The sequence below is a fragment of the Misgurnus anguillicaudatus genome, chromosome 18 (genome assembly GCF_027580225.2).
Source record: "Misgurnus anguillicaudatus chromosome 18, ASM2758022v2, whole genome shotgun sequence".
NCBI classification, from domain to species: Eukaryota; Metazoa; Chordata; class Actinopteri; order Cypriniformes; family Cobitidae; genus Misgurnus; species Misgurnus anguillicaudatus.
The window spans coordinates 33,085,375-33,109,645 of record NC_073354.2 but is presented as its reverse complement, the minus strand read 5'-3'; the positions used below and the strand labels follow the sequence as shown (position 1 = coordinate 33,109,645).

Genomic DNA, 24,271 nt, shown 5'->3' with positions numbered 1-24,271 from the left:
GAGTTTAGTCAACGAACTGTTTAACTGACGTCATTAAAGCAGGAAGTAGAGGGCTGTAGTCCAAACCTGCCGTTCGTTGTAGGCTTTTAAAGAGGAATTCTATTGAAGAAAATATATCACCTGGCAGTGAACTTTGAGCTTTATCATTTTACAGGTATTATTTATGCTATTATAGCAACATTACACACTAACTATACATATCTGTACCTGAATGGTCCATATTAGGACCTTTTAAAAGCACTGCCCTCGTGACCATTTATTTTTGCATAAATTAAAAAAATGCATTCCTAAAAAGGCTAACTATTCAGCACAATGTTGACACATTTTCTGTTTCCCGATCCAACATTATTTGATGTATTAATTATTTATCCATCAGATTTGTATTGATCAGTCCTCAAGATAAAAGGAAAGGAGGAAAGTCTGGCTCATGGTGACAGGATCTCTTTTCTATTTGTCCTAATCAGGAATCCAATTATACAGGATTACATGGATAAGATGTCCACTGTATCAGCTATCCTGCAACCTACAGACTGGAGAAGTGAGAGATTGGAAACCCACATCTTTATTTCTTTGCGGTCCCCTGAAGACTAACAGGACGATATCACAGAAACAGGTAAAAATTAACCCTTTAGTTAGATGGCAGGTTTGTGCTAAAGTGATGTTTATTCCCAATAGAGCGTGATTGCATTTGTTTTATCAAATCCCTGCGGACTTGAGAACGTGCGTCAACAGCTTTAAAATAGTTTGGGAAATCCCTCAGGTAAGATTTTATGATGCATGCGGTGTGGTGTCATGGGGAAACGAAACAAATTTCCAAACAAACTGCTGGAGACGCTCGTCTAATCAAAATGTCACCGTAAGGCATACATTTTGATTCAGTATTAGTTTTACCATCTTCGGTCTCTAATGTGGTTTGGCAAATTCAACAACTCCCGGTTGTATCCAGTGAATTAGCTTTGGATCGGAAGCTATACGGATCTGATGATTTTGAAACTTGATCTTGTGTCCCAGTCTGCCAAATTTCTGACAAGCACCACCATGCAGTGTTTTACGTTCAAATACAGGAAAATTGTAAAGCTTCAAACCAAGTTGCATCTGCAAGCACCTTTATTTTTAAGACTACGAAGAACCTTCATTTTCTTGGGTTCTTTATGGAACCATACAGACGGTCAAAGACCGTTCTGGAAACTTTGTAATAATTGTAAGGATGTCTTTTATTTCAGGTGAACTTTTTGGTGTCCTAGAGAAACTATCTCTCTGCTGATTCGTCCCATCACGCGAGACTGGAGGTCAGAGTGTTTCTACCCTGGCCTTCTCCTCCAGGGTCCCTCCAAAAAGGTGAAAATGGTGATCAGGCGATGCAAACAAATAAAATGCCGTCCCACCTTGCCCCTCTTGCTGGCTGTGTTGTTTTTGGCAACGGTTGCGAGCGATGATGACCACTCGCATCGTATCAGCACCTCTCAATGCGGTGAATACAGCAATCAGGTACTGAAGGATGGGACGTGTCAAATAACAGCCACGTTACCCCAACTGGATGACCAGCGCTGTCCGGACATGTTTCGTTGTACGGATGAGGTGTCGTACTGGCTTCACGAGAACGAAGAACGTAAGCAGCAGATTCTGGCCCTGCGGGAGACGCTGTCTGAACTTCAGGAGGAGCTTCGCAATCACCGGCATCGAGTCAAAGTCTTAGAACTGCAAGTGAGAATTTAGTTTTTATGATAGATGGCTTTACTTACTTCAGTTGCGTTTACATTTGCATTGAGTGATAGATGTCATATTTATCTCAGATTCATATCGATTTGGACATAAACAATGCTTTTCAAAATGCAATCTGCATTTGTTGGAGGCAGTTTAAAGCAAGCAGATGTATTTTCTGTATTTTGTACATAAAATAATCACCATACGTCTGTTTGGAACATTATGATTTCACGGAAAGTCGTGTTATAGTCACGCAAAATTTTATCAATTTTATATGTCCATGGCATGAAATTCAGCTTTTTTCGTGCATTGAGCACGAATGTCTTTTTCTTGTCACTCAGCACGAAATTCTATAAATAGTTTTCCATGTCTGTGGCACAGCTTTCTTTTTTGTCCCATTTTATGTATCCTTTTTCTTTTTTCCTTATTTTTAAATCATTGTCGGTTGGGGTTAGATTTTGGGTTTGAGTTAGGATATACTTTTATGTACTTATGGCATTCCGCTTTTAAAACTATTCTCGCCGGGAGTTGGGGTTAGAGTTAGGATGTCTAAAAATGTAACAGAATGTCATTTTATCCCAAACCACGAGCACAAGCACAAAAACAATACATAAAATGACACGAAAAAGAAAGTAGTGCAACGCATACGAAAAACTAATTATAGAAATTAGTGCGATTGTCACAAAAAAGACATTTTTGTGCTCATTCGTGCCATGGACATGAAAAAAAAAATCTAATTTTGCGTGACTATAACACAACTTTTCGTGAGATCAGTATGGTTTGGAACTGCTGTGTCACTGTTCTACCACTATACATTAATGCATTTGCATTACATACATTACAAGGTTTATATTTTTATCAGTATTGTGTTTAATGGGACAAAAACTATGTCCTTTTGCGCTATGGCAATGCTTAAACACTAAACTATACACATTTGTACATGCACAGCTGTCGCTGGGGGGGTAACCTTTCAAAAAGTAGACTTTTGTACCAAAAGAATGTATATGAGTATCTCAAAGGTACTAAATCTACAGGAATGGTACATATTAAGACCTTTCAAAAGGGAACCGTCTCTGTGACAGCATTTGTACCTTCATTTTTAAGAGTGAAGTTGTATTTATCCAGCCATACAGTTTAAGATAAAAAAAGAGTAAATTGCATTTTTTTTCTAAAAACAACTGCAATGCATGTCAGATTAAAAGTCTGGCTATGTGATAGATCAGGCCACTTTTAAATGTTAAGTTAGAGTAAAATAAAAGTCTTTATCAGTTGGGTACCATTACATCACCATTACAAGTCTTTTTGAAAGGTCTAATTTGTGACCCTAGACCACAAAACCAGCCGTAAGGGTATTTTTTTGGAAATTGAGATTGATACATTATTTGAATACATAAATAAGTAAGGAATAATTGACGACGGGCCATTGAATTATAAGAAAATAATGCACACCAAGGTGGTAATGCGGCACGACGCAAAGCGGAGTGCCGTTACACCGCAGGTGTGCATTATTTTCAAATAATTCAAAGGACCGGAGTCAATTATTCCGCTTATACCACGGTTACCACAAACATTGCTCTGGTGCCTATTTTAAGACATTTGAAAAGATAGGTGTGTGTGCGGTTTACAGAAAAATAATCAACACCCATAGAACATTTCTCAGCCAATCAGAATGCAGCATTCAACAGACCCGTGGTATAAATATGGCTATTTGTTGATGTATGGTTGGTTAGGATAGGGCAATATTTGGCTGAGATACAACTATTTAAAAATCTTGAATCTAAGGGTGCAAAAGAATCTTGAGAAAATATTTTTTTATGGAGAAAAAAGTTAAAACTTAAATATCCTGCATATTCCATCGCATATTTTTTGAGAAAACGTGCCACAAGATCAAGGATTTTCCCCCGCAACAATCACAAAAAAACTCAGCGTTTTTCTGAAAGGACTGTAAAGGGGACATGTAATGAAATCTGACTTTTTCCCCCAGTGCTTCTATCAATCTAGAAAATGTGAAAAAGATCAACCCAATAACTTATTTTTGGTAAGCCATTCTCTGCAAGCTGTAAAAAAATAGGTAAATTAAATTTGGCTCCCCTTGTGATGTCAGAAGGGGATAATACTGCCCCTTAATTGGCACTATCCAACCACGGCACTGCCATTTAGTGCAGAGATAAACTCATTTGCATTTTAAAGGACACACCCAAAAACGACACATTTTGATCACATCTACAAAGTGGCAATTTTATCATGTTGTAATAAATTAACTGTGGGGTATTTTGAGCTAAAACTTCACATATGTACTCTGAAGAGACCAAATATTTATTTGACATTTTAAAAAGGTCTTGTGAAATGTCCCCTTTAGATTTTTGGCATAAAAATCAATAATTTGACCCATACAGTGAATTGTTGGCTATTGCTACACATAAACCCGTACGACTTATGACTAGTTTTGTGGTCCAGGGTTACATTTAGCATTTTCTTGCTGTACCGTTAAGAGCAAACTAAATAACATAAAACTGACCGTAACGTTTTAACTGATACACAAAATACTACACTGTCATGTATTGAATATTTCTTTAAAACTTCCTAATGCATAAGATTTAATATCAGTTTGACGCATTCAGGCCAGATGCAGATGAAGCGTATATTTTGAGCACACAATACCCGATACCAAAAGGTAGCAATACACATTTTTAATGAGACCAAATGGTACCAATCAATCAAATCACTGTAAAGAACCTTCATCTCATATTTTTTTTAGTTAAAGTACACCTATTTCATTGCTAAAAACAACTTTATTTTGTGTATTTGGTATAATGCAATGTGTTTGCATGGTTTAAAAAACACATTATTTTCCACAAACCTTTTGTAGCTCCAGATATCCCTGTCTTCCTTAAATGCATTGATTTTTTACAAAACTCATCGATCTGAAAAGCTCTGTGTCCCTAATTGGCCAGTTAATCTCTACATTGTGATTGTTCTGAATACTTCTGATGTCAGCAGGAAATGTGACGCTCCTTACCATGTTTGAAAGATTGGGTCACAATGCAATGCTAACAGGAGTTAACCTACAGGCTGTGAGTCTGAGGCGGGAGGAATTATGATAATGTCGGTCTTTACTACATTACCAATCCCAGGAAGTAAACTGTTGCCTACAATCCGTGTGTTTGTTGTAGTCCAAGAAAAGAGATTATACATTGGAGACGATAACTCCATGCACTAATACACACTTACACACCAAAAGAAATGTAAAAGCGTGAATCGGCCCTTTAAAGGTAATACTATGAATTCTAGCTATATGTACCATCATGCTATTGTTGTTGTAACTTTGAGTAAAACCCACAAATATGTTAATCATAATTTCCATTGCATAGCAAAGTGCCATCTGCTATCATCACCATACAGTAGTACTACCACAGTACCTTTCAGTAAGTGTTTCTATAAATTCATTATCGCTCCGGCCCACTCGGCTCGGTTTTCAGACTGAAGTCTCCTTGACCCGAGGGCTAATGAGATTTACACAGTGCTTACCTCTCTGCACGTGCTTTCATTAGTATGTATGCACCCTTAAGCTCCTTGTGTAGTGTTAAACAAGGAAATGATTCACAGCTCTCCTGTAAACACACACAATAACCCCCCAAGTGTTTGTCTCGGCCTCTTGTATAAAACTATACAACTATACTATTCTTCTCATCACAATTGGCTGTGTGTTTTTTCACAGAGCGAAGAGAAAAACCGTAATAACTCATCTGTGGAACAGCGCTTGCATGAATTGGAAGACCATTATGCTGACGCAACAACTCTCTTGCACGTTCAGGGCTCGTTGATCTATGACCTTCAGGCCCAGATCCATAACCTTTCACTGCTGGTGGAAAAAGTCAGACGTAACCCCGGTTGCATGATTAACATCGTCCGCACCAGCCCTCTACTTAGTGCACAAGAAGCTCTGCATCCTGGTAAAACATTCATAAATAACCAAAAGGTGATGCTTATACTTAAAAGACTACGGTAGGTAAGACAGAGCTGTTTTAGTAGGTGTCCCCGACCAGTACTAGGGTGATTCTCACGAAAACTTGGTTTTAAAAATGTCAAGCATGAAAATGTAAAAATTGCTTAAATTTACTTTTTTTCCCACCAGACATTGAAAAACAAAGTCTGGAGTAAATGGGAACATTAATTTAAAAACTTTTACTTATCATTTAACACTTTTTGTAACATAATTTAAAAAATTTAGTCCTAAAAAATCTCATTACCGCAACAGTCAGAAAACATCAACACTGACATATTTTCAAAATGACATGACAAACCTGAAAGAACATAATTTGGAGATTCTGCACATGCATTTAAAATCAAAGTATTATGCTTCTATTAATTAAATTAACATTTAATAAGCATCTGTTGCGGTAATGATAATCAAAATGTCGTGTAAGCATTCTGACAAGACAATATTTCAAATTAACTGTAAAAAAATGATCTTACCTGGTAGCCATCTTGAAGTAACTGGTCCATGTGCTTGGTCACTCAAAATCAAACTTTATTAAAATTCTGTATGTGTGCTTAAACTGTTCTCAAAAAGTGTTGCGGAGGATGAGAACATCAGGCATGGACACATCATTTTCCTAATTTTTCTTCATTATTATTATACATGAATATTCAGTAAATATTTTTTCTGTCATCTAAAGTAGTCTAGCAAAACATCCATTTATTTTTTTTCTTAATATTTTTGTGTTTATTTGATTAAATTACAACATAACGCATGTTCAAACACAGCCGGACACATTGCGGTAATGAGAATTTCAGAAGAAAATGAGATAAAATTTACAATTATAAATTCTTATGTTGAAATCACACATTGTGCAAGGTAAAACACAGTATTGTGTTAATTCTTATGCTTTTTAATGTTACTATATTACACATTTTAAAGCTAAAATCATTAGTGCCGTGGTGTTTCAATGGTTTCGTGAGAATCACCCACTAACACCTGTAAATGATGCATAATTACATGCAACTAACCCAGTGGCGTAGCGTCTGGGCATGCAGGGTATGCACGTGCAAATGGGCCCGGGCCAATAAGGGGCCCGGCCCTGGGCCCGCCCCAGCTTTTAATTAAAAATGTTTTTTTTCAATTAAATTTTTATTTATGGCCGCAATAAATATATTTTTGCATGCATAACATGTGTAGTGACTGATTTATCCGTCATTTCTTGTTTGCGTTTATTTTTTTTTGCATTCCACGGCTGCCGTAGACTACTACGACATAATTTTTTACATGACGCATCGCCGCGCCAAAAAAAAGAAAACTCAGTGTGAGAGGTTACTTTAGCGGCTATCTAAATGAACATTAAGGATGGACAAATAAACATAAAAGTGGGGCCTTAAAGAGAAAAGAGAAGGCGGAGAAGTTAGTCACGAGTCAAAAACAACCCAAAACATTTTTCTTAATTTAAATCTACCCTTTACAGTAAAAAAGTAAAGCAAAAATATTTGACTACCTTATTAAAATTATATGTTGTTAAGAGACCTGCGCACCACAGTTAACAGTGCCAATGGACAAGGTTGGGGGGAGGGCTTTGGCTTAAGGGGGCCCGCAATTTTTTTTGCATATGGGCCCGGGACTGACTTGCTACGCCACTGAACTAACCCTAAACCCAACCATATGTACTGTACTTAAATTTCTTAAAATAAAGTTTTGTGTTGTTTGATCGTCCACATTCGGTCATGTAATATCATCAGCACATCAAAAATGCCTTGAAATGTCACAAACCGGTACACCTCAGTAACAACCTGTCGAATACAGTTTTGCTATGCATGTCATCTTCATACCTTTAGCACATATAGGACTGTGATCTGTTACTGGTGTTGTTGACCAACAGAGGGTGACAAATCGTAGCACAGTCTATCAAACATCCAAAATTAACTTCTTTAGCTTACTTTGTTTGAGTTATCTGTAGCTCAGTATTTTTGTTAATCTTTGCAGAAGTGCAGCATGTCAGGAATTGTCCTATCGACTGTGCCTCCATCTATTTCAATGGAGTACGTCGATCCGGGATCTACACTGTGGTTCCCTCACTAGGGGCCAGGCCTGTGGAAGTCTACTGTGATATGGACACAGATGGTAAGAAATCACAAAATTCATAAAATACACTGCAAAAAATGACTTTCTTACTTGGTGTTTTTGTCTTGTTTTTTTAGTAAAAATATCTAAAAATTCTTAAAATTAAGATGCTTTTTCTTGATGAGCAACATGACCTAGGAAAATAAGTCTATTTTTAGACAAAAATATACAATTTTAAGTAAATTAGTGCTTATAATAAGAAAAAAAATCTGCCAATGGAATAAGAAAAAAATTCTTAAAAATAAGTTAACTTTTTTTTATAAACAATTAATTCAAGAATTTTTTTCTTGATATTTTTTGTCTGAAAACTAGACTTATTTTCCTAAGTCATTTTGCTCATCAAGAAAAAGCATCTTAATTTTAAGAATTTGTAGATATTTTTACTGAAAACAAGACAAAAATACTAAGTAAGAAAGTCATTTTTTGCAGTGTAGTGTAGTTGGCCACATTCTTAAAGGATGTTTTTGTCAGGCTTTAGGGTTCCATTGAAAACTTTTAACATTTACAGAAACCTTATGTTGGACAAAAGTTTCTTTATTTGTGGAAAAACTAAGCATACACTGCAAAAAATGATTTTCAAGAAAAAAAATTCTTAGTATTTTTGTCTTGTTTTCAGTAAAAATATCTAGAAAATCTTAAATTAAGATGCTCTTTCTTGATAAGCAAAACGACCCAAGAAAATAAGTCTAGCCTTTAGACCAAAAATATAAAATTTAAGTGATTTTGTGCATAAAACAAGCAACAATATCTGCCAATGGGGTAAGAATTTTTCTTGAATTTAGTGTTTAAGAAAAATGTACCCCATTGGCAGATTTTTTTGCTTGTTTTATGCACAAAATCACTTAAATTAGATTTTTTTCTAAAATCTAAAAACTAGACTTATTTTCTTGGGTCATTTTGGTCAAAAAAGCATCTTAATTTAAGAATTTTTTTATATTTTTACTGAAAACAAGACAAAAATACTAAGAATTTTTTTCTTGTAAACCATTTTTTTGCAGTGTAGGGGGTCTGAGACCCATTGGTAATATTACCAGAGTGCTCCAAATATTGTTTGAATTAATACACTTTTTTAAGTTAAAATTAAGTTCAACCAAAAGGCAATAATAGGTTAATAATAAAATTAAAATGAACATTAAAACTATTCAATAAATGTAAAATGTTATGTTGTATTTTAACAATGTGACTGTAACGCAACTACACTGTAAAAAGTGAAGGTTGGATAAGTTTTATAAACTTAAATTTTCTCACTTGAGGTGGAAATTTTAAGGTAAAAAATTAAGTAAAAAAATACTTCAATTGGTAACTACATTTTTTCAACTTAAATTTTCGCACTTTAAGTGAAAATTTTAAGTTGATAAAGCTTACAATTTTTAGGTGTAACCAATTGAAGTGATTTAAAATTTTTACCTTAAAGATCACCTATTTTATTGCTTCAACTTACAGGCTGTGAGTCCGAAGCGGGAGGATTTATGATAATGTCGGTGTTGTCTACATCAACAGTAAACTGTTGCCTACAATCCATGTGTTTGTTGTAGTTCAAGAAAAGAGATTTATGTTGGCGACGATAACTCATGTCATCTTTTACTTTGGGATTTGTACCTTTTACATATCATTACTAATACACACTTACACACCAAAGGACATTTAAAAACGTGAATCAAACAATAGGTGCTTTTTAAACATGTAAAAAGTCAGATTTTCATGATAAGTCCCCTTTAAAAATTTCTGCCAAAGTGAGAAAATTTAAATTTATAAAATTAATTTTTCAAATGCAACTTTCACTTTTTACAGTGTATCATAACAAAGTATGTAAATCCTGTCTTATTTTATACATTTACTGGGGGTCCTTGCTCCTCCTCCTCTATCCATTAAGGGGTCCAGAGCACTGTACATTTCAAGTGTATGCAGATTTTCTGGTAATCAAACCCATGACTTGGGTTCGCTTGGGTTTGCTAGAGTCATTAATACATCTGCAAAGCCCAATTACCATAAAAAGTGCTGCACCAACATTTATGAAACCATGTTGAAAAAATGTAATGTATAATATTTTATTGTGCACTCCTTGACCTTCATTTCTAAGAGTGAGGACCATTGAAAATGTCGGCAGGGCTGAACTAGTCAAAAATTCTCATTGGCACTGTACTTTATGTTGAATTGTTTTGATGGTGAAAACCACAGAATACCTATTGTGAATGAATTGTTGCTTTATTTTTTTATTGTTTATGGGGAAATTTAAAGACTTTCAAAAACGTAGTAAAACAACTTTTCATATTGAACCACTAAATGACTTCTCTAATACGTGTAATGAGACTTCAATTCTGTGCTGAAATGGCACCAGTGGGACGCATGAGGTTCCTGTTTTGAAGCTGAAAATAGGATTTGCAAATATATTTTTGATGACCTGCAAAACGCTCTTTGACCATAAGTATAATTGTGATGGTCATAATCTGAAAACTAAATTACTCGCCGTGTCCATTAAACTCATAAAAAGAGATTTGATCGTTGAATGTTAGTACGTTGCTCATCTTGCATTATGCCCCTAATAAAAACAGTGATAGACTTGATGATAATGGGACCGTTTCCCGGACAGGGTTTATCCTATTCCCAGACTAAAATGCATGTTTGAGCTGCCTTAATTTAAAAACTTCTTACACTGACATATCTTAACATATTTCAGTGCCATTGTTTTGTCCCAAGATGCACACCAGTAAAGTTTTTGTAAGGTATGTTTGCATGGGTGTCAGAAGCCAAAATCTAAACCCTGACTGGGAACTACCCCAATGAGTCCTGCATTTTTGTCAGGTGGTGGTTGGACTGTGATCCAGCGAAGGCAAGATGGTTCTGTGAACTTTGACCGCAGCTGGAAGGAGTATAAAGAAGGATTTGGAGACCTTCATACAGAATACTGGCTGGGAAATGAACACATTCATGACCTGACCCGGCAGGGAGACTATACGCTCCGTATCGACCTGGAGGACTGGAGCGGGAAGCACAAGCATGCGGTTTATCAGAGTTTCAGGTAAGGCCTGTCAATACCTCACCAACTCTTGATAGTGACTTGATAAATAATTACCCAAAAACCAACCCAATATTTTTTAAGAGTTTAGGTTTTCAGTCGGATGGTTATATTCACAGCACTATCCACTAAATCCTAATCCTATTATGCATTTTATCAAAAATATTAATAATAATAATGAATAAATACGAAATAAAACTAATCATGTGTCTCAAATTTTTGATAAAATGTATAATAGGATTAGGATTATGCAATATTATGGAATCTTAGAGTTTAAAAAATTATGGGTTATTTTTTAACCCTGCGTTGGATCAAAATTGGATGAACTCAACCCGTTGGGATGTAATTTAACCTGTGCTGGGTTGTTTCAACCTGAATTGCTGGATTTCTCTTAACCCATTGTTGGGTCAAATCTAAACATTTTTTGGGTTACATTTACGTTTAGGCATTTAGCAGATGCTTTTATCCAAAGTGAATTACAAAGATTAGGAAACAATACAATTTAATGGGTTAAGTCTGTTCCTTTTTGACCCAAAAGTAGGGTGAAAATAACAGAGTTTAGAGTGTAAATTCATAGTGATATGCAAATTTATTTCAGATTTTGTTATCAGAGATTGTTAATTTATAGTCCTATTAAACAAATATATTTATAAAAATGTTCATAAGATGAAAATTTGTGTAAAACTCAAAATTTGTGTAAAACTTTGTGAAAACCACGCGTACAGTACATGTACGAAGCATACAATTAAAAATTATGACTTAACTAAATAGTAACAAATCAGTGTGAGATGTCATGTGCATGTAGTAGGGCTGTCAAATCAATTATACAAAATAAAAGTTTGTGTTGGCATTTGTTTAATATATGTGTGTTTTGTGTGTAATTATTATATAAATACAAATATATATATTTTTATATAAATACACACACACACATTTTTAAAAATGATATATAATATAAAATATATCAAAATCTAAATATTTTAGGGCTGTCAAAAGATTAATCGCGATTACTCGGATACAAAATAAAAGTATCCGATTGCATGATATATGTGTGTGTGCATTCTTTGTAATTAATATGTATATATAAATATACACATACATGTAAACATTTAAGAAAAACGTTATTTATGTATATATTTTTAAATTTAAATATAATATAAAATATATAAAAATCTAAATAAATATATACATGTAACTGTTTCATGCATGCATGTTTGTGTATTTACATATACAAAATAAGTAGTACAGACAATGCACACACATATATTGTACAAAAACAAACTTTTATTTGAAATGTGATTAATCGTGATTAATCTTTTGACAGGCCTAATATATTTAGATTTTGATATATTTTATGATTATATATAAATTTAAAAAAAATCTACATAAATAAAAATTTTCTTTCATTTATACATGTATGTGTGTATTTATATATAATTGTATTTATATTATAATTACACACAAAACACATAATTAAACAAATATATTATGCATAAAACAAACTTTTATTTTGTATGTGATTAATCTTTTGACAGCATATGTAGTATGTTATATGTTTTAGGTCATTTATTTACCTAACCTTATTTTTCTTCAGTGTGGAGGGTGAGAACACACAGTACCGTCTTCATGTGTCTGGGTTCAGTGGGACGGTGGAGGATTCCTTCAGTTGGTACCACGATAAACAGGGCTTTAGTACACCAGATACGGGTAACATCTGTGCAGAAATCTCTCACGCAGGCTGGTGGTATAAACAGTGTTTCTACGCTAACCTCAATGGTGTCTACTACAAGGTATTGTGTGATGATACGTCTTATCTGTTAGCAATGTTTCGTTGTGTGTATAGTAGACAAAATATATTGGTACAGATAGGCGGCCATCTTTGCAATGCCTCCGGGCAGTTATTTCAGTCATGCAAATAAAGGGCTATGTTGAATGTAATTTTTTTTAGAGATATCTATATTTCCCCAACTACAATTAAACAACATATTTCTGACCAACAATTATACCTGACATAAACCGTACCATAACTTTTAAGCTCGAATTGCGCTAAAAAAAGCACAGGTTAGCATCGCCTCACGCGACCTAGTATAGAGCTCCTCCCCCAGAGCATCGTCAGTCTTTATCGATTGATGATTGGTTCTTTTAATTTGAAGGCGGGACTTCATTTCGCCCCATTCATTACCGCTGGTTTGGTTAGTTTTATGTTTAAATATTATAACTGATTGTTGAGTAAGTATTACCTCATTCAGTCAAACCTTTCTAATGGAGTACATAAGAATTAATTTTAATCTGCCTTTTTATTTTTAAGTATATGAATTCATTAGTTGAAATAATAAATGAACTATTAATTTCCCCAGTGCCCTATATAACATACTTTTTTAAGTTTTAAATAGCCTATTTTGTGTAAAAAGCAAGCTCAGTACAACCAAACATTGTGAAGATGTGTAATCACCACCCTTATTACTAGCTTTAAAAAATTCAAAATATCTCAAGTTTATTCTAATGGTAAGAATCCACTTTCACAATGTCTTTACAACCAACATAACTTTTAAAAACTTTTTTGACTACAAGCACATCTTATGCACAATTTCTTTTGACTCAGAAACACACAAACTAAGTATAAACATTTATATTAGTTTTTAAATTAAGAAAAACATGAATTAGTGGTATTTAGAAATGAGTCAGATGTGCATTTGAAGGAGAAAATGACCACACGGGATGAGAGAGAGAGAGAGAGAGAGAGAGAGAGAGATACTTCTTCATTCTTTTGTTTTAAAATGTAAACATGTTGTGTAAAAATGCATTTAAACATCCTGCTGACTAGTCCCATTCATCTTAACTGTTTACAAATCCAAGTTTGGTCTCAAGATCAAGTTTACTTCTCTGAAAAAACTACACTGGAAAAGTCTTGAAAAAAATGGTCATGTCGGTTTAATGCTCTGTTATCCTAAACAGGGTGGCCGGTACTCTCTGAAGGGGAAGAACCCGCTTGGGCCTGATGGTATTGTGTGGTACACATGGAAAGATTCTGATTACTATTCACTGAGGAAGGTGGGCATGATGATCCGACCCAGAACCTTCAGACCGCATCTGTCACCATGAATCAGGGCCTGAACTTCAACAAGCCAATCAGCTCTCAGAGCCAGGAGGATGGGTGATAAAAGTGTGTATGGACTTATATTGAATAAAGTGACCTCTGAACGAGACCATTTAGGTTTATACAGAGGACTTTTAGCGAAAGTCCAAATAATTGATTTAAACATTAAAAGCAGGGTTGCCAGGTCCAAGAAAAAATTCCAGCCAAATGACAACTTAAAACCCACCCAAAAGGAATGAAAACTAGCCCAATTTTTACATTTGTCTAATCACAGTTGAAAACTGCGGGATTACAACAAAAGGCTATAAAATAAACTCTTACTATTGCTTTTAATGTTCTTTCCAGATGAAATTTTTCTTAATGCACTTAAAGTCCTCTATTTTCACACACTATTCTGTTCTAAATATACAAAAAAAATTCTACTTTAGTACTACTTAAGATTATCTTAAGAACATCTAAGTGTACCCAACCGTGCCATTTTGAGACAGTATATGAACTCGGCCCTTTTAACATACTATCTCTGTATTATTTTTTTTTATTTAACTTGAAAAGATCATACAAAGATGGGTTCACCTGGTCTATAAATATCCTCTCAGTATAGACGCAACTCCTTACATAAGGTAATTTCTTGTTTCTGACATGATATTAAGAGCAAAACGGGCCCCTCCACTCACTTTTCCACTGCAGCAGTCCTTGTTTTGACATGTATTGCTTATGGGATTATTGCACATTAGAAAAATAACAGAATGTTCATTTTATAAGTCTAAAGATAAACATTTTCGCGGCCGTGGCACATTATAAAACCAGCCCAAAAAACTGCAACCTGCGGCTCCGAAATTTTTCCAGCAACTGTATTTTGCGGGAAAGCCGCAAACATGGCAACACTGATTAAAATGTAATCTTTGTCATTTATTGATCAAAATTAAAATGTGTGAGATATGTTTATATTTTCTATACCCAAGAGCTTATGGGCTTTAAAAACATTTTTGGTTGACTTATTTTATAAATGTGTATTAAAATTAAAAGGTTCTTCACAGCAATGCCATAGAGGAACCTTTTTTGGTTTCCCAAAAAACCATTTAGTCAAAGGTTCTTTAAAGAATCGTTTATTTCATCCATGTTTATAATCTAAAGAAACTTTAAAAAAAAGCACCTTTATTTTTAAGAGTGTAATAAACCACTGTCTAAAAAATGCTGGGTTATTTTAAACACAGGGTTAGGTCATAAATGAATTAACCATACACGTTTGGTTGTAATTTAACCTATGATGGGTTAAATATAAATATTTTCTGGGTTATTTAATCCAGGGGTTTTTGTTAGCTGAACCACTTGACCTAAATGATATACTTGAGGTACCCCCTGAGATTTAAGTAAATAATAAGTAATATAAGCACATTTGAATGTTTAACTGCATAAACGTTTATTTTTTCATCCGCTTCAAAGTTTTATTCACTATTTATTTTTTTACTTGGTTATTATAAGATGTTACTGGACCTTCAACTGGTAATTTTCTTTGTACATGAAATAAATCTGTCCATTTTGCATGAATTCTGTTTTCTGATTTAATGTACTGCTGTGTAATGGTCACATGACATGCAGGTTAAAAAAATAAAAAATTATATTTTGTTATTGCTTTATACATATATTTTTTTTGTATTTTTTTTATCAATTCACAAACCTCCTGCAATTCTCTGTGAACCGCAGTTTAGGAAACCCTGATTTAACCCAGTTGTATTCATCCATTTTTGACCCAAATGCTGGGTTGAAAATAAACCAGGAAGCAAAAGCACTCATAAGTACTTATTTGGTGTATCAAACACGTTTATATAACAACACATCTTTTGAAACGGTCTCATTTGTATGCGCTGTAAACCTTCACAGCTGCCTCACATGTCTCAGATCCTAACAAGACAACTTACTGTCTAGTATCTATGGACAGTTGCAGAAAAGACAGATCAACATTTTGTAAAAAAAAGCAACATGTTGTATAAAATATATGTATATATGATATTTAAGTATATCACTGTTTTACATAAATAATATGATAATAGTTACATTCAGAATATTAAGACCCAAACAACGTTTTATTGCCAGTTCCTTCATATTTACACCCCTTTAGTTTCACTCTGAAAAAAACACACATTTGAATACAAATCTGGATTTATTAATTCACAATCTTATATTTATATCATTCTGTGTGCAAAAGTCTTGCAAACACTGCTATACATAAAAATATACGAACAACTGGAGAACATGCATCTGAGTATAAATTCAATCTTACAGGATAATAAATTTGTGATAATTGAGGTGAAAGGATACATTTTATTTTTACATGCTGAGCTCCGTAATTTGGCTTTTTGAAGCGAGAGAAATAACAGTGCTTATTGTCTGAATATAATTTGTAATGAGAAAAAGGACCAGCCCTCCTGTATCTCCAAAACCTATCATTGAAAACTATCTTCATGTTGTTCTGGCCATTACAAACTACAAACAGAATAATGCAAATGATGCGGCGTAGTAAAGTGCGGTGGATAAAAAGCATGTTTTTCTTGCATACAACGTACAAAAAAAGGCACAGTGAATGTAGGCTTGGCCTCAGAGGTTAAATGCTAGAAAACGAACAGGCATGTATATTAAGGCCATCTGTTAAAAGTAAATTACAATGGTTCATACTGTCTAACACCGAAAAAGAGACACAAAACTGACTATTGGAAAAAAAAGTGATGAATTCATAAATCGATATTAGATTATTACAAGAATTAAGCCTTCACCCACATCTGATTTAGTTTTAGAGAAAATCTATAGCTGCTTATTTTAAAAACACTTTGCACTAAACTCTATCTTTGGCCTGAGATTGATGAGATCTTTTAATGGCACTGACAATGAGACACAAATAACACAGAGAAAAGAGGCGACAGAAATATAATAAGAGAAACTGAAGAAAATAACTGAAAAGTGAGGCAGTTTTCAGAAGCTCAACCAACATCCTTACATCATAGTGAACTGACTGTGTGCGTGCCGCAGTTTCTCTGCGATCTGTGAAAAAAGCACAAAGAAAATCATTTTTATAGATCAACTTTAAACACATTTTTTATTTAAAGTTAACATTTTTTAACTCTTTCCACGCCAGCATTTTTTTTTTAAAGTTGCCAGCCAGCAGTGGCTTTTTTAAATAATTTTCACAAAGTTTAATGCCTTCCAGAAAATCGTCTTCTTTAAATATATAAATATACAATATATCAAATGAAAGAACAGACCCTCTGCTTTCAAACAAAAATGTTTTATCTTATTTTTATTTGTTCTCTTTTTATCACCTATCGAATATGGGTAGATTTTTTCAAAAATACAAAATGTTGAGCAAAAAGCTAAGAAAATTGCATTTTTATAAAGGACTTTTGTTAGAGATCAGATTCAGAGCGATGATCAAAACATACACAGTTTTTACTGTTTTTAGATCAGTGGATGTGTCAGTGTTTTAGAAGTTGGGTAAAAGCGCCATCTAGTGGATAATAGCGGAAAAATGGATTGCCATAAAAACTCAACATTGGCAGAGAAGTGTTTTATGCTAGCTGGAGCCATTTACTTTCAGTCTTTGTGCTAAGCTAGGCTAGCGGTGGGTGTGTCAGACAACAGTTATGGCACGCACGGAGATGAAAAAGGTATGTATGGACTTATCTAACTCTGGGGGATACAGTGAATAAGCTAAAGTCCCAAAAAAGTGTTAATTTACTTCATGCACTACAATTGCTCATCACTACTGTACATGTAATTAATTACATAACTTGAAAATGAATAAGTTTGAAACGGTGATCTATCAATGCTTAAAAGTGCATTGTGTAACTTTTAGAAGGATCTCTTGATAGAAATGCAATATAATATACATAACTATTACCAGTATAATCTAATTATCTACATACTACCGCGGGTCCCCTTACATGGAAGTCGCCGTGATGTTTCTACAGTAGCCCTAAATGGACAAACTGCTCTACAGAGCGTGTTTTGTACGTACATGGTCTCAGACAACGATTTTTGTCCTGTGGAAGCTACCATATGCGTTTTGAAATAAAGGGGTGAGCTGTTGGTTGCAATTTGCAATCTCACAACTAGATGCCCAAAAATTTTAACACACCACCTTTACAGGAATAGTTCACCCAAAAATAAAAATAAGCCTATATTTTATAGGCGTGGTGCATGATTTTTGAAAAACACTTTGGAAAAGGAGTCGGCCGAGTACCAAAACACACTTGTAGCCAATCAGCAGTAAGGTGCGTGTCTACTAAATGACACGGTTGCCTGGGTTGCGTATGTGTGGGGGCGGGTCTATCAAATGAAGGTCCAGATTCTATTGGGGGTAATGCCTACCAGAAAATGTTGTTTTTTTATTATTAATTTATTATTTATTTGTACTATTTTTATCACCTCTCAAATATGGGTAGGTTTCTTCAAAAACACCCAATGTTGAGCAAAAAGCTGAGATAATTCCATTTTTGTGAAGGACTTTTGAGATCTCTTTTTAGAGATCAGATGCAGAGCGATCTTTTAAACATACACGGAGTTCTTTCTCTTTCATACTTTCGGGTTGTATAAGTTGCGGAAGTGCGCCACCTGGTGGATAAGCCGGAAAAGTCTCGTCACTGGCAGGGAAGCGTTTTCTCTTTATTGACGAGTTATCTCGTCAATGGCGGCGAAAGAGTTAAATAATTTTCTGGCTCTTTTCAGCTTTATAATGGCATTGGATAGTGCCCCATTTTAAAAGCTCCAAAAAAGTGGATCCATCTATTAAAAACTAATCTATACAGTCATTAAACGTCTTCTGATGTGAAGTGATACTTTTTTGTAAGGAAACATAATATTTCAAACTTTTTTTTATAAATTTTTTGGGGCTATTCTGCCTTTATTTGATAGACAGTAATTAAGAGATGACAGGAAAGTACAGGGTGGAGAGAGGGTTATGGGAACGGCAAAGGACCTCGAAGCGGGATTCGAACTCAGGTCGCCGGAAGTGCGTCTGCACCATATGTCGGAGCACTGTCCACTACACCATTGGCTCCGACATAATATTTCAAACTTTATAAACAACGTCCATAATCGTATTTACGAGAGGTGGACGCCTGACTCAACATTAAAAAAAAATATTACTTCCAGTTTCTGATGGTTGGATGCTTGAGGGTGAGTAAAATATGGGCTAGTTTTCATTTTGGGGTGAACTATCCCTTTAAGAGTTGGAGCTGATGGTGTAGTGGGCAACGCTCCAACATGTGGTGCTTTTGCACTTTCGGTGACCCGAGTTTGATTCCCGGCTCGTGGTCATTTTCTGATCCCATACCACTCTCTCCTCCCTGTACTTTCCTGTCCTCTCCTATATCACTGTTTAAATAAAGGCAAAAATGGCCAAAATATAAATCTTAAAAAAACCTATCCCTTTAAGAAATTATGTATTTAAAGATCCAATGTTTGGAGAGTTTACGATCATGCCTAAACCCTCTCCAAGAAGTTCATTCCTTTTCAAAGGAAAACTAGCCAGTTAGGTGTTTTACCGTCTCATAGAATTTCACTTGTTGTTCCAAGTACTGCTGCATCACATGATTGTAGTCATAGATACGGTTGCTATGGAAGTGGTTCATCTCCGCTGCAAAGAGGAATAAAGTCAAAAAATTATCCTGTGGTACACTTCACAAATACACACAGATGATATATATTTAATCATAGTGACCCCAAAAAGTGTCTGAACACTCATTACATCATAACAATAAAACAGACGCCATTACGTTAAGCCATAATTGGGTGATTCTCACGAAACCATTGAAACACCACGGCACTAATGATTTTAGCTTTAAAATGTGTAATATAGTAACATTAAAAAGCATCAGAATTAACACAATACTGTGTTCTACCTTGCACAATGTGTGATTTCAACATAAGAATTTATAATTGGAAATTTTATCTCATTTTCTGCTGAAATTCTCATTACCGCAATGTGTCCGGCTGTGTTTGAACATGCGTTATGTTGTAATTTAATCAAATTAACACAAAAATATTAAGAAAAAAAATAAATGGATGTTTTGCTAGACTACTTTAGATGACAGAAAAAATATTTACTGAATATTCATGTATAATAATAATGAAGAAAAATTAGGAAAATGATGTGTCCATGCCTGATGTTCTCATCCTCCGCAACACTTTTTGAGAACAGTTTAAGCACACATACAGAATTTTAATAAAGTTTGATTTTGAGTGACCAAGCACATAGACCAGTTTCTTCAAGATGGCTACCAGGTAAGATCATTTTTTTACAGTTAATTTGAAATATTGTCTTGTCAGAATGCTTACACGACATTTTGATTATCATTACCGCAACAGATGCTTATTAAGTGTTAATTTAATTAATAGAAGCATAATACTTTGATTTTAAATGCATGTGCAGAATCTCCAAATTATGTTCTTTCAGGTTTGTCATGTAATTTTGAAAATATGTCAGTGTTGATGTTTTCTGACTGTTGCGGTAATGAGATTTTTTAGGACAAATTTTTTAAATTATGTTACAAAAAGTGTTAAATGATAAGTAAAAGTTTTTAAATTAATGTTCCCATTTACTCCAGACTTTGTTTTTCAATGTCTGGTGGGAAAAAAAGTAAATTTAAGCAATTTTTACATTTTCATGCTTGACATTTTTAAAACCAAGTTTTCGTGAGAATCACCCAATTAGGATGTCACTTCATCTAAAGCGATGTCATTCACTTCAAGCCAAGTTTCTAAATGTGACCCAGTCTATCAAAACCGAGCTTAAGTAATTTTTGTAATTTACTGTTTTTTTTACATAAAATCATCCTATATAATGTAAAGACCATTGAGTGAAATATAACCTTAATATATTTAATATTGACTTGAAATCAAACTTTAAAGGGATAGTTCACCCATCATTTAGTCACCCTCATGTAGTAACAAACCTGTATACATTTCTTTGTTTTCATAAACATGGAGGATGATATTTTGAAAAATGTTGTAACCAAACTGTTCATCAGCCCCATTCACTTCCAATTTTCTCCTACTAAGGAAGTGAATGGGGCTCATGAACAGTTTGTTTACAAACATTCCTCAAAATATCTTGTTTTGTGCTCATCAGAAAAAATAAATGTATACAGGTTTGTAACAACATGAGGGCGAGTAAATGATGATTTTTGGGTAAACTTTTCCTTTAATGCTCCTGATCCCGTAAATGGATTTCAGAGACATGGTCACAAATACTTCTTGAGGTTTGTGTTGTGTTGTGTTTCAGTACCTTGAAGAGCGTAAGACATAACGCTGACACGTTTAGTCATGGTGACTTTATCTGACGGGGTGATTTTACTGGTGGCCACTAGTTTATCCGCTTCTTTAACTTTCTCAATAGCAGCCTGTTAAAATAAAGTCAAGAGCTCAGAATAATGCACATTGTATGTCATTTCTGTTTATTAGGGGTTGTCAGATTGAATATGGTGAGCAGAGGCTCTTTTCAAGTCACCTTGTGAACTCCTATAGTATCAGGGAAGCATCCCAGCAGACCTTTGTACTCATTGTTGGTTTCCATGAGGAAGTGAAGGTCTTTCCTCGGCTAGAGAAACCGAAAAAGACAAAACAAGATGATTCAACCAAGGACACAAACACACCCAGGGTCATTTCATTTAAGCAGTCACAACACAATTATATCACTCACGCACACACACACACGTGACATAAATTGTAAAAAAGAAACAACAAGCACAGATTATATATCAATTCACTTAGACTTTATTTCTCATACTGTACAGTTAGTTTTAGTCTTTCATTTGATTGGGCAAGCAACACTTCCAGTGAGAGCAAGGTTACATCGTGTTACCTTTTAAGATATATTGTAACAGTTCCCTTTTGAGGGAACTCGCGCTGCATCACTGCGGTGACACTTTGGAGACGCCTTCAGGGGTAAGTGCGTCTGAATGTGTATATCAAATTCAACCAATGGTGAGTCTTAACGACAAAGACAGGGTGACGCGGGAGCCAGGAAGTATGCAGGAGACGCAGCGTCTGGTTCCCTTCTTGCATAAAATAGATTCAAGCACTTTCAATGACCTGTATCTAGGTATGTATATTTTCAAAAACTGGTTATTATATTTATTGGTTCCTGCTAACCCCAAAATAGCTGGAAGAAAGTTGAAAAAAAAAGACAAACCAATGCTCGGGTCTTAGGAGGTTAAGTACAAACTGAAAACACTAAAGCAAATCGGATGTCTTTATAAGCATTTTGTACTCTATAAAAAAATTAGGGAACACATGAAAAACAGAACCTTGACATTTTGTTGCATATCTACAATAAGTAAAATATCTATAAATAAGATACACACGCAGTGTTATCAACTTGAAAAATATTTAAGGCCAACCTGGCGCCAGAGATACACAAGTGCTTTAGGTGCTTGGAGGACAAATAATAAGCATGTTTTTATTCATGGCAAGTTGACTGATGAAGTTGAGTTACGGATTTAAAGGAACATAATGAAGAAACTGAAAACAGCATCCTCCTATCCAAGTGACATGAGCAAGGATATGGTCTTTGTCGAGTGAAACTTAAATGTGAAGACTTAACAACTGATGTACATAATATATGAGTCAGGGATGAATGTGTCAAGCATACCGATTGAGTGATTTTTTCATGTGCGTGTGAAATATTTCTTGAAAGAGTTTAGTGTTTTATAAAAAGAGTTTTCTGTACCTGCTCTGCTACCATTTGAGCGATCTCCTCGTAGGTCTTTCCTGCAGCCGTCAGCGCATCAGTCAGTGTGGCTTCACCTGTAACCAACATTCACAATAATGAGAAAACAAATAAATAATCAAGACTCTTAACACAAAGACTAATAGTTTAGTGTTAAAGGAATAGTCTACTCATTTTCAATATTAAAATATGTTATTACCTTAACTAAGAATTGTTGATACATCCCTCTATCATCTGTGTGCGTGCACGTAAGTGCTGGAGCGCGTTGCGACGCTTCAATAGCATTTAGCTTAGCCCCATTCATTCAATGGTACCATTTAGAGATAAAGTTAGAAGTGACCAAACACATCAACGTTTTTCCTATTTAAGACGAGTAGTTATACGAGCAAGTTTGGTGGTACAAAATAAAACGTAGCGCTTTTCTAAGCGGATTTAAAAGAGGAACTATATTTTATGGCGAAATAGCACTTTTGGGAGTACTTAGACTCGGCGCAGTAACACCCTCCCTCTCCCATTATGAGAGTGAGAAGGGGAGCGGACTTTTCAGGCGAGTCGAAGTACTCCCAAAAGTGCTATTACGCCATAAAATATAGTTCCTCTTTTAAATACGCTTACAAAAGCGCTACGTGCACGCACACAGATGATAGAGGGATGTATCAACAATTCTTAGTTAAGGCAATAACACACTTCAACATTGAAAATGAGCAGACTATTCCTTTAAAGGGACACTCCACTTTTTTTGACAATATGCTCATTTTCCAGCTCCCCTAGAGTTAAACATTTGATTTTTACAGTTTTGGAATCCATTCAGCTGATCTCCGGGTCTGGCGCTAACACTTTTAGCATAGCTTAGCATAATCCATTGAATTTGATTAGATCATTAGCATCACGCTCAAAAATAACCAAAGAGTTTTAATATTTTTTCTGTTTAAAACTTTTTTAAACTCTTCTGTAGTTATATCGTGTACTAAGACCGACAGAAAATTAAAAGTTGCGATTTTCTAGGCAGATATGGCTAGGAACTATACTCTCATTCTGGAGTTACATGCCATAACATGGCTGCAGAAGATGCAGTGATATTATGCAGCGCATGAAAATAGTCCTCTACCATAGAAAGTTACTAAGGGGACTACTTTCAGCTGCTGCGTAATATCATTGCACCTCCTGCAGCCATGTTACAGCAAAGTCCTTGATTATTAACCATATCTGCCTAGAAAATCGCAACTTTTAATTTTCTGTCTGTCTTAGTACACAATGTAACTACAGAAGAATCAAGTTTTTAATAAGAAAAATATTGAAACGCGTTGTTAATTTTTTGTAGGCACGACGCTAATGGTCTAATTAGATTCAATGGATTGTGCTATGCTAAAAGTGGTACGGCCAGACCCGGAGATCAGCTGAATGGATTCCAAAATGGTAAAAATCAAATGTTTAACTCTAGGACTTTAACCTGGATTTCACAGAGTCACATATGTTAAGAGTAGAAGAAAATGGTTTTGGATCAAGTAGAAGACCCTGCTGGTCGCTTTAAAAGTAATTTACTAGTTAATTAATATTCATGAGCCTAAATATGATATCTATTAGTTTTTAATTCTTCCCTAGCCTTTACTGTACACTTAC

General features: G+C 34.8%; 2 protein-coding genes across 5 annotated transcripts in view; one reads left to right on the top strand and one right to left on the bottom strand.

Moving 5' to 3' along the window:
* Positions 1–449: 449 nt before the first annotated feature.
* On the top strand, positions 450–15,878 carry LOC129430087 (fibrinogen-like protein 1). The gene is made up of 7 exons (XM_055187125.2): positions 450–613; positions 1,224–1,704; positions 5,423–5,657; positions 7,679–7,816; positions 10,619–10,835; positions 12,427–12,622; positions 13,788–15,878. Exons 2-7 carry the CDS (start codon positions 1,345–1,347, stop codon positions 13,932–13,934), a joined length of 1,293 nt encoding a protein of 430 aa, XP_055043100.1. The 5' UTR covers positions 450–613; positions 1,224–1,344; the 3' UTR covers positions 13,935–15,878.
* Positions 15,879–16,071: 193 nt separating this feature from the next.
* snx9b (sorting nexin 9b) overlaps positions 16,072–24,271 on the bottom strand; it is a 34,455-nt gene continuing 26,255 nt past the window's right edge. For all 4 annotated transcript variants that reach the window (XM_055187120.2, XM_055187121.2, XM_055187122.2 and 1 more), the window contains 5 exons: positions 22,652–22,728; positions 21,431–21,520; positions 21,209–21,323; positions 19,467–19,558; positions 16,072–16,965 (listed from right to left, as the gene is read on the bottom strand). In XM_055187120.2, the coding sequence (XP_055043095.2) occupies positions 16,918–16,965; positions 19,467–19,558; positions 21,209–21,323; positions 21,431–21,520; positions 22,652–22,728 (422 nt within the window). In that variant the 3' untranslated portion in view covers positions 16,072–16,917. The remainder of the gene's footprint in view (positions 16,966–19,466; positions 19,559–21,208; positions 21,324–21,430; positions 21,521–22,651; positions 22,729–24,271) is intronic.